This window comes from Phacochoerus africanus, chromosome 1 (assembly GCF_016906955.1).
Source record: "Phacochoerus africanus isolate WHEZ1 chromosome 1, ROS_Pafr_v1, whole genome shotgun sequence".
Taxonomy (NCBI): domain Eukaryota; kingdom Metazoa; phylum Chordata; class Mammalia; order Artiodactyla; family Suidae; genus Phacochoerus; species Phacochoerus africanus.
Genome location: NC_062544.1, coordinates 214,075,305 through 214,096,184, shown reverse-complemented (window position 1 = coordinate 214,096,184; position 20,880 = coordinate 214,075,305). Strand labels below are relative to the sequence as shown.

The window sequence follows — 20,880 nt, the reverse complement described above, 5'->3', positions numbered from 1 at the left end:
AGAAGCTGCTAGTTAGCTAGTTAGCCTTGAGAGCCTATGAAAAAACACCAAAGTGTTATTACTCAGTCACCAATCTAAAGAGAGAACTTTGACTCAAAGTATAAATGAAATTGTAATTATATAAATATATTTATAAATATTTATACAATTATATACTTATACATAAGCACTTACACAGACTTAGAAAAAATGTAAGAACATTAATTCAAAAGGACTCACTGAAGAATAAACAGAATTTTCCATGATTTCCTTGAGGAGATACATAACTCATTCTTTAGGGAGGGTCCCTCAAAGTCCAACCATTAGAAACCGTATTCTCTAATTGTGTACTAACAACACACAAGCATCTTTTTTTTTTTTTTTTTTCCTTTTTAAATCCCCTAGTTGCCAAGAGAGTCATCTTAAGGTAGATAGGAACCTAAACGTCTCTGAGCAATGGCAATTTATGTTCCTCAAGTAGAAGAATCATTCAATCTAAACCCCAATCAATGAGAAATAGGTTCATTCTGTATTAGGGTTTTATGACAAGTTAAAGTTTTGATTTTGCCACCAGAATTACACTACTACCCCTTTAGAGGACTCTATTTAAAGCTCAAAATAAGAATTGAGCATAGTGAAGCTGATAAGTCAAACAGTACTATAGATTCAAATGGCCTCTTCTAAATAATACTGGAAAAAAAACACAAACTTTCACCAACTACAATTTGAATGTGGCTTTTGTTGGCAGAAAAAATCCATTAACATCTGAAGATTACTGGTAATCTTTCCCACATCCTTTACTAAATGTTGTCTTATGAATTGACTTTAAAAGTCTTCCCCCTTAGAAAGGTTTTCAGTTTTGATACCTTTTGAAACAGCATGAGGAATTAATAAACTCAGTCAGTCATCAGGGCCTTTTAGAGACTTACAACCAGGGGTAAAAAAACGAATCATTACCTCTAACCAAAGGGACATGGTTAGTAACTCTCAGCTGCATTTTTTTCTTTTTCCCCGGGGACATACATTAAGTATGCCTTAAAGCACATAGGACAATCAATAACCATAGTGGTTACAACTAAAAGCCATTGCACTCATGATTACTGAACAGCTGCTTTCCTATAGATCACTTGTGGACCTACACAATGGAAGGGCCAAGGAACTAATATGCTGTACTGGCAAAAACAGCAAGCACCTTCCTATCCCAGTCACCACAATACGCTCACATGATGTCCATCCAGGACTAGCAGGATCAAGATAGTTTATAATAAGTCATAAAGAAGAAAGCTGTCTTAGGCTAGGGTATTGAAAGCCACCTCATGCTACTCACCCTAATTTAACACTCTTTCTGCCAGTAACAAATACCATGGAAATAATTCTAGCTGGGAAGATGGGAATCCTTTGAAAAAATTTTTTCAATGTGATGAGCAATAAAGGATGCTTTTTCCACGTAAACAAAATCCTGGACACTGTTATGTGATATTTCTACATGTATGACAAAACAAAACATGTGTTAGAGAATTTCTTCTCCCTACTAAAAATGGGGCTTACATAAAAAGGAGGCTATTCTTATTCTGAATCTAGCCATTCCTTTACCAAAGGAGTCTGAGGAGTAACATTATCATTTGATCCCCAAAAAGTGCCATGTAAGAGTGTACTTATTGGAACACCTATTTCCTGCTGCCAGTACTAGGAGGTCTTATCCTAACACTTCCATTTGGTCACCAGATTAGGTAAGAAAGAGAAAAGTAGGAAAAAGAAGAAAATAGGAAAGGAGAGAAAACAAGAGGGGAGGTAGTTAGGGAGAGACTGATTATAGGAGAGAACAAGAAATAAGAGAGAAGGCAGGTGACTTGTTGCCCAAATTTGGCTCTATGGTCCTATGAGCCAAAATGCATACTCAGTGACATCGTATCTCAGAATAAAGGGAAAAGGGGGGTAAGCTGAGAGAGGTCAGGCCATGATGTTAATTTCTTTCCTGTACAAAGACAGTCTCTTGAGGACAAAGGCCTGCCTCTTGTAATGTAATGTCATAGTCCAGATGAGAGAGTTTCCTTCGAGGGAAGTTGGTGAGAAGTTCAAAACGTTCATTTGGATATCCTTTAGACTGCACATGCTTCACCAAAGCCTGTGAAAATAAAAGAAAGACAAAGCTGTTAGATGGAAATAAAGAGTATATTGAAGAATTAAAAATATAACATTAATTTTTATATTAGATGAGATGTAAGTTATTCTTTCATATAATTGGCCCTCTTGTGGAAGAGCCAATATAAACCTTCAGATGGGGAGAAAATAAACCTGTATCCAATAATTTAGAGTCAATAGGTGATCCTGAAATATACAGGGTTATCACTATTTCTCCAATAAACAAACCCAATTTTTGTTTATAAAATTATTATCCTCATTTTTAAACATTTATCTGTTTTCTTTCCTTCTATTTATCAGGGAAGACATGTCCTTCAGCCCACCTACAGCCTATCTTGCCACCTGTGCACTGAATTACTTCCTGCCTTCTCAGAAGCTGTGCCACTAGAGAACACCATTCTTTATAGATATCAACATCTCCGTTACTAGTGCTTCCCATCAGACTTTCACATGCTCAGTCTCTCCTTCAATCTTCTCTTTCCCTCTAATTACTGCCCACTCCCCATTCTAGCTTCACAACCAACCACCTCAAAAAAGTGGTCTATACTTGGTCTATTCATTGTTTCATCTCCCATTCCCTTCCAATTACTAGACTAGGGAGACAGTCCAGTATAAGCACCAGAAGCCAGAGACTCTGCATTCCAGTCAAGGTTCTAAATTATCTGCAGCCACAGCAAATGGCCAGGCATGGACCTGACTCAAGGATTGATTCACAGGCTGGGCTAAGCAAGTCAGATTCATTCTCTTTTCCAGGAGTTGAAACACACACAGAGGGAAGGACCATCAGCTGTGGACTATGGAAGAAAAGGCCCTCAGAGCCTTACTATAATGGACTAGCTACAAACTATACACAAAAGCCACCAGAATAGAGAGAGAAGAATGGAATGCAGCAGAGAATCACAAGGGTAATCAAACAGGCCCCAGGAGAGAAATACACAGAAAAATCATCTTGGTTCTTAACTACATTGCAGTTCCAGCTACTGGGAAACCCAGGAGCCTCATTATAGTCTTCAATTAACCCCATTCCCTCTTTCCAGGTAATAATTTCAGCTGGATTTCTATTATATGCAGGCATGGAACAGAAAAGCCTTAAAGGGAACAGACTAGGTGAGTTGTCCAAGACAATTTGGGGAGGAAATAAAGCAGTTAGAATTAAGATTCACCACTGTTAAGTTTCCAGTTAGAGATCAGACCTAACAACCATTTCAAAGAATCATCAAGCTAATTATGCCAATTTGTTTCTCTGCTTCAAGTAAATGTATCCAATTAGATATACTTACTAGTAGTTTAGCTTGTTCTGGGAGAGTGATTTGTTCCCTTTTTCCATCTGGATACCGCAACATCAGCTGTGCTTTTGGTCCTAAAGGAAAGGTTAAAAAAATACAGGAGCTTAAAATAGAAGACTAAACAAATAAATAAACCCCTTCAAGTTTTAAGTAAAGGACGTCTAAAATGTAACCCACCATTTACATCTATGCCCTCCACCACTCCATCGGATTTTTCAGGTGACATTTCCAATATTTCTGAATCCACAGATGGTAACCCTTGGTGATTTGTGGCTGTTCCAGGCTCAGTTCTGGCAGGGGGCTCAGTCAGTGACCTTCTGTTCTCCTCTTTTCTATGCCCCAAATCTTTATGGGGAGACTTTCTAGACTTGGCAAGATTCTCTATGTCCTCCTCTTCATCAGAGCCACACACAGATATGAACTCCTCACTGCCAGAAAAAAGTTCAGATTCAGATTCTTCGTCTGAGCGGCTATCCTGTTTTGTCTGTGTGGAATCAAAATGTGTCTCTTGCAAGGAGGCTCTGATGGCAGCTTCTAGCTGGCTGTCTTCACTTGCATCTATAAGGCTCTCCTGCAAGATGAAGTTATAAAACATGGATAGAAAGAAAAAGAAAAGAGTTAAACCAAAAAATAATCAAGTCAAACAGGGCATAAGAAATGTAATAACTTGCCATTATTATTTTCTTCTAGACGCTATCTTTTCTACTAAATGTTAAGCTATTTGAGGGCAACAACTCTGTCTTACAGAGCGTAGTTGGAATGGAATTTTAAAAACAAAAATAAAACTTTCATACATACTACCTGGCACAGTGACTACAGCACAGCATTTTTTGTTTTGGAATCAAGGTGAATAAAATCAAGAAAACAATTTATCAGAGTTCCCATAGTGGTGCAGAGGAAATGAATCTGACTAGTAACCATGAGGTTGTGGGTTCAATCCCTGGCCTCACTCAGTGGGTTAAGGATCTGGCATTGCTATGAGCTGTGGTGTGGGTCACAGACGTGGCTCAGATCTGGCATGGCTGTGGCTGTTGCGTAGGCCGGCAGCTACAGCTTCGATTAGACCCCTAGCCTGGGAACCTCTATATGCCACAGGTGCAGCCCTCAAAAGACAAAAAGACCAAAAAAAAAAAGAAAAGAAAACAATTTATTCCCTATCCAGAAAAAGATAAGAACTAGGTTTTAAATTTAAAGCCAAAACATTAGCCTTTAAAATGACTAAACACACAAGTTCCCATCGTGGCATAGTGGAAACAAATCCAACTAGGAACCATCTCAATCTCTGGCCTCGATCAGTGGGTTAAGGATCTGGTGTTGCTGTGAGCTGTGGTGCAGGTTGCAGGCGCAGCTCAGATCCTGCATTACTGTGGCTGTGTTGTAGGCCAGCAGCTGCAGCTTTGATTTGACCCCTAGCCTGGGAACCTCCATATGCAGCAAGTGTGGCCCTAAAAAGCAAAAAATAAAAAAATAAAAATGACTAAACACAGAGAAAGATATCACTGTATACTTCAACTAGCACTGCTTTGGTACACGGAAGACTATCAATAAATAATTCAGTAATGATCATTTTGCAAAAAATCTAACAGATCTTTAACATTCAAAACAAAACAAAATACCACATAATAAACAGGGAAAAAACAACTATATTTTCCCAAGCTTAATTTCAATGAAGGTTTTCATTGGGATCATGAGAAAAGCAAATTTCAGTAGTTTTCCCCCTGGAAAAGTTCTAATATCAAGATTTCACTAAACTTGGAGTTCCCATCATGGCTCAGCAGAAAGGAATCTAACTAGCATCCATGAGGACGCAGGTCTGATCCCTGGACTTGTTCAGTGGATTAATGATCCAGTGTTGCTGCAAGCTGTGGTATAGGTCGCTGATGAGACTTGGATCTTGTGTTGCCATGGCTATGGTGTAGTGCGGCAGTTACTAGCCTGGGAACCTCCATATGCCAAGGGTACAGCCCTAAAAAAAGACAAAAAAAAAGATTTCATTAAACTTATCGAGTCACAAAGTATGGACTACTTGAGTGGAACTTATTGAGATCCTAACCTGAACTGTACAAAGAAATGTTTTATGACAGCCAAAAGTTGAATACTTGATATCTTATGACATAAAGGAATGACTGCTAATTTTTAAAGGGTGTGTTAATGGTACTATGATTGTTTTTAAAAAATAAAAAGAACATTTGTCTTTTACAGATACATGCCAAAGTATTAATGAATGAAACAATGATTTCTGAGATTTGCTTCAAAATAATGTGCAAAAGATAGGGTATTGCTGAAATAAGATGAGGCACATATTGTTAACTACTAAAATTAGTTAATGGATACACAGAGGCTCAATAAATTCATTCTACTTTAAAATTTTCCACAATAAAAAGTTTAAAAATGTATGGGTTGCTAATGAAAAGACTGAAGGAACCTCAATTTGGCTTTCCTATTTGCCGATAACACAGCAAATTTTTTTAAAAAATTTTTTAAAGAAACTCAAGGCTAAACAACACTGGGGGGGAAAAAAAACACTCAAGTAGACCTGCCCATGTGACTTGCAATGGCTTAGGTGAACTGTAGGTTCATAACAATGATACTGTACAGCATGTGTTTGATTTTAAAGATTGCTGCCATGGCAGACACTGCTGCTGGCTTCCTATCCAACACGTATTTCCCCTCTGATTCCTTACTTACAGAATCATAATTATGTCTAGAAAATGAAATATGTCCCACTAAAAAATTCCATTTACTAAGGTTCCCCTGCAGCTAGAAAAAAAAATTTGTGGTATAGAGCTAAAGCAACACTTATAGAGAGTATGTAACTAAATGCCCATATTAGAAGTCTCAAATTAATGACCAAGTTTTCCATTCAAGTTAAAAAGTACCCACACGGGAAAAAAATTAAACCCAAGCTATCTATGCAGAAGGAAAAAGGGAAAGGACAGAAATCAATCAATGACTTAGAAAACAGAAGAAAATCAATGTAATCAAAAGTTGGTTTTTAAAAATATCAATAAAATCGATAAACTTCTAGTAGACTGTCAGGGGAAAAAAGCCACAAATTACTAATTACAGAATTGGGAGAGGGGCCATCCCTACAGATACTACAGTCATTGAAGAAATAAAAAGCAACACAATGGGAGTTTCCGTCGTGGCTCAGTGGTTAATGAATCCAACTAGGAACCATGAGGTTGTGAGTTCAATCCCTGGCCTCACTCAGTGGGTTAAGGATCTGGCGTTGCCGTGAGCTGTGGTGTGGGTCACAGACGTGGCTTGGATCTGGTGTTGCTGGGGCTCTGGCATAGGCCAGTGGCTACAGCTCCAATTAGACCCCTAGACTGGGAACCTCCATATACCGCAAGTGCGGCCCTAGAGAAGAAGAAACACAACTAACAACTTTACATCAATATACTTGACTGTTTAGGTAAAATGGACAAATCCCTAGAAAGACACAACCTACTAAAGCTCATTAAAAAAGAATAGAGGATCTCCCTCATGGTGCAGCAGGTTAAGGATCCGGGGTCGTCACTGTTATGGGTCTGGCTGTTGCTGAGGCACATGTTTGATCCCTGGCCTGGGAACTTCCACATGCGGTGGGCATGGCCAAAAAAAAAAAAGAAATAGATACCAGGATAATCCTAGGAAACTGAATTTGTAGTTTAAAACTTTCCATAATGAAAACTCTATGCCCACGTGGCTTCAATGGTAAATGTCATCAAATATTAAGGAAGAAATAATACCAATTCCACACAAACTATTCCAGAAAACCAAAGAGGAAGAAATACTTTCCAATTCATTGTAAAGACAACATTAACCCCTAAACCAGACAAAGATATTAAAAAGAAAACAAAAGACAAAAAAAATTACATACATATATATATATGTGTATATATATATATACACACACACACAAACACCAATAACCCTCTAAACATAGACATAAGCATTCTTGAGAGGATTTTAATAAATCAAACTCAACAATATATAAAAAAGCAACACATCATAACCAAGTAGGTTTCAACCCAGGAATGGGCTAAACATTAGAAACATTAACATTAGAAAACCAACCAATGGAATTCACTAAAAAAAAAAATTCCAAACTATCGTCTCAATAAACGTAAAAAATCAGATGACAAAATCTCCTCATAAAAACTCCACAAACAAGGAATAAAAGGAAACTTCTTCAACCTGATAAAGTATATAAGAAACATTTAACTAACATCAAACTTAGTGGTCAATGACTGAATTCGTTCACCCCAATGCCAAAAACTAGTAAAGGATGTATAATCTCAATAACTTCTATTTAACTTTGTACTGGAGGTCCTAGCTAAGCAAAAGAAAGAAAAGGAATAGTTTGCTTAGAAATAGCATATTACAAAATTTAAATACAGAAATAATCTTTGGCTGGGACAGAGAGCCTGGTCTTTAAGCTACGTAATCAGCAATAATACCCAACTATCCCATGAGAGTTGTTCTAGCAAAAATACCATTTTCACTGCTGCTGAGACCTGGATTCCAAAAGTCCAAGCAGTGCTGCCACATAGAGGTGGATTTCTCTGTCACCAAGCTTGCCAGGTCAGTCCTCCTGCTCAATGCTATGTATTCACATTGTTCACTTTTTTTTTCTTTTTAGGGCCGCAACTGTGGCGTATGAAAGTTCCCAAGCAGAGCTACAGCTGCTGGCCTACATTTCAGCCACAGCAACACCAGATCTGAGCCATGTCTGCAACCTATACCACTGCTCACTGCAATGCCAGATTCTTAACCCACTGAGTGAGACGAGGAATTGAACCCATTTCCTCATAGATACTAGTCTGGTTTGTTACCGCTGAGCCACGAGGGGAACTCCCACATTATTTACTTTTAAATTCAGGCCTTAGTTCACATGCCTGACCCTAGCTGCAAGGGAGACTGGAAATGTGAATCTTGTAATTGCACTGAGAAGACAGAATCTGTATGTTGGAAATTATCAAAATATAAGATATTGTACAGCCACAAATTATAACTGTCCATTACTTCATTATTTTTACCATCTTAACCTCAAACATTTTACACAAGACACCTTCTATACTATTACATTTAATTGCCCATGATCACTTCTTAGTCATACTTACTGAACGGGCACATTTTTTGGGGGGACTGCTAGAAAGTCCATCCAGCTGCCCATGTTCACCCAGAAATCCCGTTACTTGGTCCAAGAAAGAAGATACATCTAACTGGTGCCACTCTACTAGCTTCTGACCTAAAGATTAAAAATCAGCATATATAAATATAATAAAATCATCATTCTTTCTGAACTCTAAGTATTTCTTTCAGCATATACATAATTAAAATTTATTGGGAACACATCCCCACCAATAAGATTAAGTTTCATAGTGTCTTCATAACTTAGCAGATATATTAATTATAACCAACCTAAGAGATCCTCAGCCATCATGATAAAGCAACTACTTTACCTGCTAATATCACTTACTGCCATTTCGGAAAAAGAGATTCACACAAAGCAATACCTATATAAAACTCAATCAATTAACAATAAAGCCAGCTCTACCCTCTGCTTCTCTCTGGTGGGATTATAAGCAGTATCTGAACAATCTTATTATTTTAATGACCTAAAGGAATCCCTTAAAAACGATAAGATAAACAATTATTCTTTTAATGAACAGAACTGCACAAATATAAATTACCATCTCCAAAAGTTGTTGGAAACAGACTTTCTAAATACACATATCAATAAATGTTTAAATAATTCTAAAGGGCATGAACAAGAATCCTTCAACTAAATTATTATAAACAATTTTGAAAATGGACCCAGTTAAATACTGAAGATCAATTATTTAAGTAAGTGAAAAATAAATGATATATTAAAGGCCATAGATCAAATAAAACTTACCTGTCCGTGGATCCAGGATGGAAACATAGGGGAAATCCCCTAGCTTATAAAACTGTATGTATCTCTGACCCTCTTCACTGTCATGATAAACCTGTTAAATCATTGATTAAAAAAGAAAAAAAAAGTAAGCTTCCTAAAAAGTACCAACTATATCCTTGTTATATACTAACAGCAATTCATTCTCAAAAACACCTTTGGGAAGTTCCCATCATGGCGCAGTGGAAATGAATCTGACTAGGAACCATGAGGATGCGGGTTCAGTCCCAGGCCTCGCTCAGTGAGTTAAGGATCCAGCACTGCTATGAGCTGTGGTTCAGGCCAGCTCCAATTAGATCCCTAGCCTTGGAACCTCTATATGCTGTGGATGTGGCCCTAAAAAATAGAAATTAAAAAAAAAAAAAAACCACCTTTGGTTTATGTTAGGATTTCACTCCTACATTAAAGAGAAAATGAAGGTCATCTATTGTGAACTCCTTCCACTTCCTGCTTTCAGTCAGTTCTGAAACTTACACAAACATGGCAGTCCATTATTTCTCCTTTCCCAGTTCAGAAGAGGTATTGCTCTTCCTTTTCAATTTATCTGTCCATTTAAGTCATTCCTGACTCTCAACCACATACATTTTAATAAATCACAATATATTAAGACTATAAACTCAAGTGTTAATATGAGTTAACACAGTGAGTTAGGCGGAGATGCTCCATCAATAGTCCCTGAATAGGAGGAGTTCCCACTGTGGCACAATGGGATTGGTGGTGTCATCTCTGCAGCACCAGGACACAGGTTCAATCCCCAGCCTGGCACAGTGGGTTAAAGGATGCCATGTGTGTGTGGTTTTTTTTGTTTTCTTTTTGTCTTTTTGCCTTTTCTAGGGCCGCTTCCCGAAGCATATGGAAGTTCCCAGGCTAGGGGTCCAATTGGAGCTGTAGCCACAGGCCTACGCCAGAGCCACAGCAATGTGGGATCCGAGCTGCATCTGCGACCTATACCACAGCTCATAGCAACGCCAGATCCTTAACCCACTGAGCGAGGCCAGGGGTGGAACCCACAACCTCACGGTTCCTAGTCAGATTTGTTAACCACTGTGCCACAACGGGAATTCCAAGGATGCAGTGCTGCTGTAGCTGCACTGAAGGTCACAGCTGCAGCTCGCATCTGATCCCTGGCCTGGGAACTCTATATCCCATGGGGGGGGGGGCAAAAAGAAAAATAATAAATTAATTAAAAAATGAAAAATAAAACACAAATTTTAGGAGCTCCCGCTGTTGTACACTATGACTGGCATCGGCAGCATCTTGGGTTGTATCCCCAGCCCGGCACAGCGGGTTAAGGATCCAGCTTTGGCACAGCTGTGGCTTTAGTGCATGGCTGCGGCTCAGATCTGATCCCTGGCCCAGGAGCTCCATATGTGTTGCAGGGCCACCAAAAAAATAAATAGCATTAATAACGTATCTTGTATTGGTGAAAAAAAATATGTTCATTCAGTTCTTATTTTCTGTAATTTTTCATAAAATAAATAACTAGAACAAGACCATCTACCCTTAGCTTGGAAAAAACCAGAGAGAGTAAAACTAAGTGACAAGTTAAAGACTATCAAACTCAGAGTTCCCATGGTGGCTCAGGAGAAACAAATCTATCATCCATAAGGACACAGGTTCAATCCCTGGCCTTGCTCAGTGGGTTAGGGATCGGGCATTGCCATGAGCTGTGATGTACACTGCAGATGCGGCTTGGATCCTGCGTTACTGTGGCTGTGGTGTAGACCAGAAGCTAGCTATAGTTCTGATTCAACCCCTAGCCTGGGAACCTCCATATGTGTCCAGTGTGGTCCTTAGAAAAAAAAAAAAAAAGACTATCAAACTCAGGCAAAAATCCAAGTCTTGCTCAAATGTTTTTTGATTACCTCAAGATCTTCTACATCCACACTATCAATTATAGCAGCCAGAAGAACACATGCTAGTGAAGCATCTGAAATGTGACTAGTCCTAACAGCTGTACTGTGAGTATAAAATACACACCAGATCCTGAAGGCTTAACACCAAAAAAATCAAAACACTTCTTCAATACTTTAATATTAGTTTTATAATAAAGTTTTTTTTCCCTTTTTTCCGCTGCACCTGCAACACGGGAAGTTCCCAGGCCAGGGATTGAATCCAAACTGGAGCTGCAAGCTATGCCACAGCTGTGGCAACACTGGATCCTTAATCTACTGTGCAACAGCAGGAACTCTTGGTTTTTAAATATATTAAAATTAACCTCACCTGTTTCTTTTCACTTTTTGTATTTCGTATTTTTGGGCTACACCTGTGGCATGTGGAAATTCCCAGGCCAGGGACTGAACCTGTGCCACAGCAGTGACCTAGGCCACTGAAGTGACAATGACAGATCTTTAACCCACTGTGCCACATAGGAACTTCTCATTTGACTTTTTTTTTCTTTTTTTGCCATTTCTTGGGCTGCTCCCGTGGCATATGGAGGTTCCCAGGCTAGGGGTCTAATCGGAGCTGTAGCCACCGGCCTATGCCCCAGCCACAGAAATGGCTGCGTCTGCAACCTATGCTACAGCTCACGGTAATGCTGGATCCTTAACCCACTGAGCAAGGCCAGGGATCGAACCCGCAACCTCATGGTTCCTAGTCGGATTCGTTAACCACTGAGCCACAACGGGAACTCCCTCATTTGACTTTTTAAATGTGTCTACTAGAAAATTTTAAATCAATTTTATTTCTACTCAAAACATTCAAAGTCCTCTGAGATATGAATATTAAATGGTTTACATGGCTTGGTTCCTTTCCTTTTTTCCCTTCTTCCCATCATGGCTGCCCAGCTTTCATTTGACCTTACTATTTCAGCCATTATGGGTGGTTTTACTTTTCCAAATGTAATACTTTAACTCAGTTAATTTTTTTTCCCTAGTTTATAACCCAATTGCTCTTCCCCAACATTCCACACTACCAAAGTAATATATGGAAATATTTTTGATTACTCTCCCCACCTGCCAGAAAATGAAATGTTCCCGGATAATATTCTTCACAGCTTCATTGCTCCATACATCGCGGTTGAGGCACTGGCATGCAAAGTCTTGCACATTTTGAATGTTTATCATCAGCCACTTATTCTGCATCTGGCCACACTCTTTGGCCTGTAAGAGTAAAGTTACATAATATTTGTTAGAAACATTTTCTACTCGGTAACTTAAATGTTTCAGATTTCAGAAGCTATCCTCTTCTCATATAAATACCAAGGTTTTTTTTTTCCCCCTCAGGTATAATCTAGCATTTTCAGTGTAAAAAATTAATTACATTTTTTTGTTTATATGTATACAATTATACTGTCCATTTTCAAGCATCTTTCAAATTTAAATGAACTGTTTTCCTTTTATGTACTGTAGTTTGTTACAGTGGCGGGATTTTTATTGCAAATGTAAACACCTTTACCTGAAAAAGATTCCACAAACAAGGTCAACAAGTCACATAATTCTACTGTACTGTCTTTTCTAATTCCCATCCACAAATATACCTTTCCTTTTTAATAGCTGTAACCAGTGTGTATATTAGTTTATGTTGTTTTATTTTCTTCAACATCATTTTCTCTTGTCAATATTCTGTAATAACCTATATGGGAAAAGACTCCAAAAAATAATCTAAGAAGAAAAAATAGGAGTTCTCGTCATGGCCCAGCAGAAACAAAATCGACTAGGAAGAATGAGGTTGTGGGTTTGATCCCTGGCCTCACTCAGTGGGTTAAGGATCTGGTGTTGCCGTGAGCTGTAGTGTAAGCTGCAGATGCAGCTCAGATCTGGCGTTGCTGTGGCCAGCGGCCACAGCTCTGATTCGACCCCTAGCCTGGGAACCTCCATATGCCAAGGGTGTGGCCCTAAAAAAACAAAAAGAAAAAAATACATATATCTGAATCACTTTGCTGTACACCTGAAAGTAACATCACACTGTCAATCAACTATACTCCAATATAAACTATACTCCAATATAAAACAAAGATATACTATACAATACAGGGAATACAGCCAATATTTTATAATAACTATTAATGGACTATAACCTTTAAAAAATGTGAATCACAGAGCTCCCGCTGTGGTACAACAGGATTGTTTGCATCTTGGGAGTGCTGGGATAGGGGTTTGATCCCTAACCCAGTACAGTGAGTGGGTTAAGGATCAGGGTGATGCTGCAGCCTCTTAGGTAGAAGCTGTGGCTTGGATCTGATCCCTGGCCGGGGAGCTCCATATGCCACAGAGTGGCTAAAAACTAAAAACTAAAAAAAAAAAAAAAAATTGAAGAAATTTATTTATTTATTTTTGTTTTAGGGTCACACCCAAAGCACATGGAAGTTCCCAGGATAGGGGTCGAATTGGAGCTGCAGCTGCCAGCCACAGCCACAGCAACACAGGATCCAAGCCGTGTCTGTGACCTATACCACAGCTCACGGTAACGCCAGATCCTTAGCCCACTGAGCAAGGCCAGGAATCAAACCTGCGTCCTCACAGATGCTAGTCAGATTTAGTTCCACTGAGCCACGACAGGAATTCCATGAATATTTAAAAAAAAAAAATTGTGAATCACTATGTTGTATACTAGCAACCTTTATAATAATTATTTTAAAAAATAAATAATAAATTTTTTAAAAATTAAATAAATTATTTTAAAAAAATAAATTAGGAGTCCCCGTCATGGTGCAGTGGTTAACAAATCCGACTAGGAACCATGAGGCTGCGGGTTCGATCCCTGGCCTTGCTCAGTGGGTTAATGATCCGGCATTGCCATGAGCTGTGGTGTAGGTTGCAAACGCGGCTCGGATCCCACATTGCTGTGGCTGTGGTGTAGGCTGGCGGCTACAGCTCCAATTAGACCCCTAGCCTGGGAACCTCCATATGCCGTGGGAGGGGCCCAAGAAATGGCAAAAAGAAAAAAAAATTTAAATAATAAAGAAAAGAAAGCAACCCCCCAGCATCATTTTCTATACACATTTCCAAATACCACATTCATCTCAATTATTATGCATGTGCTATTTTATAGACTCTTTAATCTTTCAGTAAAAGCTGCTGAGGGTTTCTTCTCTCCGGGTGGTATTTCTAGGAGTGTATTTCAGAATTGAGACTGCAGACCAAAGAATGTTTCAGAATGATCTCCACAAGACTCCCAAAATATCAATCACAAATGTGTACTTTTTGCCTCATATTTCTTCATCACCATAAAGACCCAAGAAATAATGATGAACTGGAAAAGAATGGTGGAAAAGCAAATGAGCAAATGCTACCTCAAACCTTGGCATAGAAACAATGAAATGAGACTAATTTTGAATAATTTTGTCCTATAACAATATTTTTTTCCAAGTAAGTTTGACATGGGAAAATCTGTAAGAATTAACTCAGGTTAATAACAACTGAAGAACATACATTATCTTGGAAGTACTGCAAAATGTAAGACTATCTTCTGTTTTAAGGAGGTTTACATAATTTTACAAAAGCGTTATCCTATTTTTTTTCTGTACAAATCCCCCAAAGAAAATAATTTTCTAATATTCACTACTAATTCCACAGGAGAAAATCCAAGCTCTAAAAAGAAATAGCCCTATATTGAGCCAGAAAGTTTCAAGTAACGGTCAAAAGCTTATTTCCTCAGTATACAAACATAACAAAATAACTCCTTATTTCTAAGAAATAACAGTATTCCACTTACTTCCTTGCCTATAGCAGGTACTTAGATTTAATAAATGGGTGATAAACATGTAATTATGTTGCCTTAACTGAAGAAAATGTATTTGAGAATAAAAAAAAAAATTAACACACATTCTAGAGAGAAAGATAACAGAGTACATATCTCTATAAATAGGGTAAATTTACTAAGTCTTCCCTCCCTAAAACAGTGACCAAAAAAATGTGTAACACTGAAAAATAATAAAAGTCCAGAGCTTAAAGAAAAAAAAAAGGAAAGTCATTTGCTTTTGTTTTAAAAATTCACTTATTCATACTCATGCTTTCACTAATTCAGATTCATTGATTCAACAAAACATTTATTGGGTATCTACCACGTTTCAGGTAAAGTTACAGACGCTGGAGTTAATAGCAATTACCACAACAAAAGTCCCTGCCTTCATGAAGCTTACATATGTTTCTAGTCTTTTTCTTTGGCTAGCTGATAAATTCTTTGATGGCAAAGGACTTTGTATAATTTATTTACCATAATTTTCCTGTGGCAGAAACTACTTAAAGGTATCAAATATTCATTTCCCCCTTCTCCTTAGTAAACAGACTCTCCAATTTTCAGCTAAGGCATCTTGTTTTCTAATGTCCTTTGCAACTAGGTGTGGCCAGGTTGCCAGGTTCTGGTCAATGGGATGTGAGAAGTAATATGTACAACTTTAAGGTTGTGTCTTTAAAGGAAAAAGATGTGCCCTTCTCAGCCACTTCCGTGGAAAGCAAACATGGTGGTAAGCCACCTTGAATCATGCAGACTGGGTAAGCAAGCCCTGAGAAATGGCAAAATAAGACAGAAAAACTGTATTCCTGGTAACTTCATAGGGCAGAACCATCCTAATGGCATGGACTTCTATGCTACTTAAACTACTGTTTGTTTTATTCCTAGCCTCCCTCGCACACAGTTAAATCTGTATCCCAACAAATATAATTCCTACCCCCAGAACAAGGCCTTGCAACAGGAGGTCTCACTAAACATTTACTGCATGAACAAGTGAACTTATCAGTCTCTCATTTGGTAGCATAAGCCAGAATCCTTGAACATGGTCTAGTTACATTAAAAAGTCTAGTTCCTAAACCTGTAAAACCGTGGCTGAGATCTATATCTAATCCAAACCCGTGGGTCTTGCCTGAACAGCCAGAGTATATCCTTCTAATTTTTAATATTCACCTAAGTTTCAATGACAATTTTGCATATTACTTCGCTAATTTTTATAAAACTGATATATCATTAGTCATAATGAAATGCCTACTTCTTCTGAGAATATGTCATTTAAAACTTGTAAATGACAACGTTGAGTATCATCCGTGAAAAAACGAATAGGTTGTTGAAAACACTGGTAGCAAAATACAAAGAAAAAAAGGTGACACAACAAAATGAATCAAACTGCAGATGACAGTATCAAAGAAGATTCATGTTGTCCCTTAATGAACAAGCAGCAGAGTAACTGCTTTTTATAAGCCCCAAGTGACCAAATTAAATCAAGCTCAGAGTCACTTTGTTAAGCCCTAGAGCAACACAGAAACTAATGAAAATAGAAAGCACATCAAAACAAACTCAGATCTTTTTTGTCTTTCATATTGTGCTATTCTCTCTCAATGGTTATATTATCATATCAGAACAGCAGAAAGGATAGGCAGCTGCCATGTTAAAGATTATGAGGGAAAAACGAAGAAAACTGAGGAGACATCTAACCTGACATCTTTGAGCTCATAAAGGAGCACCACGCTCCCTCAATTCTGTACTGTATTTACATGACAAAAAGAAACCCCATTTGGTCAAATCACTGTCATTTGAATTTTGTTACATGTAGCCAAACACTTTAAGGTTTTACAATTCAGAAAACTAAAGAAATAACAAGCTTATTGTTAAATTTCTTACCCTAGATATTTAGTTTAAGCTAGTATATGAGTATGTCAAAGGACAAAAGGAAAAAAAAATCATAATTCACTTCTAAATATGTAGCTACTAACATCACTTTTTTTTTGGCCACAACCACAGCATGTAGAAGTTTCTGGGCCAGGGATCAAATCACTGCCACAGCAGTGACAATGCCAGATCCTTTAACTGCTAGGCCACCAAAGAACTCCCATTTTTGTAGTTACTGTTTGGCCTACTATATCCTAACAGGAAAGATTTACTAAAATTTAAGTGACTTATATCTACAAAAATGCTCTTCTGATTCAAAAGAGCAGTAACATGCTAATTAACACACAAAAGCAAGCTGTTTGAACACTTCAACAGAAGGTTGTTTAAAATCCTAAACTCATTCATTTAACAAACATTGTGTTTCTATTAAATGCAAGAGACTGGTCCCAAGAATTACCGAGATAAATAGAAACATGGTTCTCCTGTCCGCATTAAGCTTATAATTTAGCAGACAATCAAATACACCTGCTCTGGAAAGCTTTTTTCATTTGTTTGGTTTTTTGGCTTAAGCCAAATTAAAACCAAGAAATGAGGGAGAACATATTCTACAACTATAAAGAAATTCTTTTAAAACACACTGGTGTAGTTCCCATAATGGCTCAGTGGAAATGAATCTGACTAGCATCCATGAGGATGCAGGCTCAATCCAGTGTTGCTGTGAGCTGTAGTGGTCACAGACAAGGCTCCGATCTGGCACTGCTGCGGCTGTGGTGTAGGCTGGCTACAGCTCTGACTGGACCCCTAGCCTGGGAACCTCCATATGCTGTAGGTGTGGCCCTAAAAAGACAAAAACAAAAAAACACAGCACGCTGGGATCCTCATAGACATGGGTAAAAGATACCTTCAAACAGTTCACAAATAGCAGTAAACACATGAACACACTATTCTCAATTGAAATATATAAAACTTTTTTTTTTTTTTAGGGCCACTCCCATGGCATATGGAGATTCCCAGGCTAGTGGTCTAACTGGAGCTATAGCTGCCGGCCTACCCCACAGCCACAGCAACGCCAGATCCAAGCCTTGTCTGAGACTTACACTACAGCTCATGGCAATGCCAGATTGTTAACCCACTGAGTGAGGCCAGGGACTGAACCTGCAACCTCATGGTTCCTAGTCTTTGGATTTATTTCTGCTGCGCCACGACAGTAACTCCTGAAATATACAAGCTTTAAAAAGTAAGATTAGGGAGGAGTTCCCGTCGTGGCGCAGTGGTTAACAAATACGACTAGGAACCACGAGGTTGCGGGTTCAGTCCCTGGCCTCGCTCAGTGGGTTAAGGATCTGGTGTTGCCATGAGCTGTGGTGTAGGTGGCAGACGCAGCTTGGATCCCGCATTGCTGTGGCTCTGGTGTAGGCTGGTGGCTACAGCTCCGATTAGACCCCTAGCCTGGGAACCTCCATAAGCCACAGGAGTGGCTCTAGAAAAGAAAAAAGACAAAAAAAAAAAAGTAAGATTAGGAGTTCCCGTTGTGGCTCAGTGGTTAACAAATCCGACTAGGAACCATGAGGTTGTGGGTTCAATCCCTGACCTTGCTTAGTGGGTTAAGGATCTGGCATTGCCGTGAGATGTAGTGTAGGTCGAAGACATGGCTGGGATCAGGCGTTGCTGTGGCTCTGGTGTAGGCTGGCAGCTACAGCTCCCATTAGACCCCTAGCCTGGGAACCTCTATATGCTGCCGGAGTGGCCCTAGAAAAGGCAAAAAGACCAAAAAAATAAGTGAATAAATAAAAATAAAAAGTGAGATTTAAAAAAACTATCAGGAGTTCCTGTCATGGCTCAGCAAAAACCAATTTGACTAGTATCCATGAGGATGCAGGTTTGATCCCTGGCCTTGCTCAGTGGGTTAGGAATCTGGCGTTGCCATGAGCTGTGGCATAGGTCAAAAATGTGGCTCGGATCTGGTGTTGCTGTGGCTGTGGTGTAGGCCAGCAGGTACTGCTCCAACGATTTGACCTCTAGCCTGGAACCCTCCATGTCCACAAATGCAGCCTTAAAAAGACCAAAAAAAAAAAAAAAAAGAATACCAAGAAAAACTATCAAAGGAGTTCCTGCTGTGGTGCAGTGGGTTAAGAATCCAACTGCAGTGGTCACTACAGACATGTGAGTTACATTCCTGGCCCAGGGTAGTGAGTTAAAGGATCCAGTGTTGCCTAAGACATAGGTCATAACTGTGACTCAGATTCAATCCCTGGTCCAGGAACTTCCATATGCCATAAGTTCTGCCATAAAAAGAAAAAAAAGAAACGCCTATCAAAATGGTAGATTCTTTAAAAGTACTACAAGGCATAATAAAATGATTTTATTATTCAACCTCATATACTTCTGATAGAAATATAAATCAGTGAGTCCTTCTAGGTATTCATACTTACTAAGATGCCAATCTCTTATATGCTGAAAACTGTTTTTAGCTCTTAGAAAAAAAAATGCCACTGAAAATGCAAAAGGATCCATAGCTCAGGCTTAGATTTCCAACAACTTACTGTTTCAAAGCTGCCTTTATGCATCAAATCAATGGGTGGCCGGAATAGATCTGCAAGGGTAGTTAGTTTCTTATCTATTGCTCCTCCATTTCTTAATTCCTGTTCTTGCCGAACTGCAACACAGGAAGAAGTTAAAGTTTCAATAAGTCATAAAATAAAAGTCATGAATCTTGAAACAAAAAATTAAATAGTACCAACTGCAAGAACTAATGAACAATGTGCCTCAAATACAAATATCTAAGTCTGACTTAAAAAAAAAAAAACCACAAAGTGAGGTGGGGAGGGAGTCTTAGAACTTGGTGTTCTCTATCAAAGGTAAGGATAAAGGCAGAAATTACAGAAGAGTCACTCAAAATACTTCCTTCACATACTCAAAACTAACTTGACTGGTACAGCCACTATGGAGAACAGTTTGGAGATACCTTAGAAATCTATACATAGAACTTCCATATGACCCTACAATCCCACTCTTGGGCATCTATCCGGACAAAACTCTACTTAAAAGAGACACGTGCACCCACATGTTCATTGCAGCACTATTCACAATAGCCAGGACATGGAAACAACCCAAATGTCCATCGACAGAGGATTGGATTTGGAAGAGGTGGTATAGATACACAATGGAATACTACTCAGCCATAAAAAAGAATGACATCATGCCATTTGCAGCAGCATGGATGGAACTAGAGAATCTCATACTGAGTGAAATGAGCCAGAAAGACAAAGACAAATACCATATGATATCACTCATAACTGGAATCTAATATCCAGCACAAATGAACATCTCCTCAGAAAAGAAAATCATGGACTTGGAGAAGAGACTTGCGGCTGCCTGATGGGAGAGGGAGGGAGTGGGAGGGATCGGGAGCTTGGGCTTATCAGACACAACTTAGAATAGATTTACAAGGAGATCCTGCTGAATAGCATTGAGAACTTTGTCTAGATACTCATATTGCAACAGAACAAAGGGTGGGGAAAAAAAATGTAATTGTAACGTATACATGTAAGGATAACTTGATCCCCTTGCTGTACAGTGGGAAAATAAAATAAAAAAAAAACAAAAAAAACTAACTTTAGCAGAGGAGAAAATGTTCATCTCCATTTATCTAGTTCTGAAAGTCATCCTAATTTATCTGTTTTTCCTAGCTACATTCCCAATCTTTAAAAACTCTTTGTCACTTTCTTCTGGAAGGGCCCAGGATTCCCTGGATGACCTGAGTCAGTCTAGATTCCGCTTCAACTCTCTCAAGTTACAAGACCTATCTGTGCTTCAATGAGCTCATTATAAATCAATCAAAAATATTAAGTGTGATCCAAGAGTTTCTCATATATTCTCTAAAAGTAACTGTCCTTTTCTTTAGGATTCCATTGCTAAATCAGTACTAAATCCACTAAAAGTAGAAGGCCAAGATTCTTATTCAAACTTATTCCACAGAAAGATATAAACCTATTCAAAACTACT

The 20,880-nt window shown here is 38.6% G+C and overlaps 1 protein-coding gene across 2 annotated transcripts in view; it reads right to left on the bottom strand.

Moving 5' to 3' along the window:
* Nucleotides 1–314: 314 nt before the first annotated feature.
* UBXN7 (UBX domain protein 7) overlaps nucleotides 315–20,880 on the bottom strand; it is a 58,149-nt gene continuing 37,583 nt past the window's right edge. For both annotated transcript variants that reach the window (XM_047789712.1, XM_047789723.1), the window contains 7 exons: nucleotides 19,419–19,531; nucleotides 12,288–12,434; nucleotides 9,295–9,385; nucleotides 8,516–8,643; nucleotides 3,585–3,978; nucleotides 3,402–3,481; nucleotides 315–2,104 (listed from right to left, as the gene is read on the bottom strand). In XM_047789712.1, coding sequence (XP_047645668.1) covers nucleotides 1,943–2,104; nucleotides 3,402–3,481; nucleotides 3,585–3,978; nucleotides 8,516–8,643; nucleotides 9,295–9,385; nucleotides 12,288–12,434; nucleotides 19,419–19,531 — 1,115 coding nt within the window. In that variant the 3' untranslated portion in view covers nucleotides 315–1,942. The remainder of the gene's footprint in view (nucleotides 2,105–3,401; nucleotides 3,482–3,584; nucleotides 3,979–8,515; nucleotides 8,644–9,294; nucleotides 9,386–12,287; nucleotides 12,435–19,418; nucleotides 19,532–20,880) is intronic.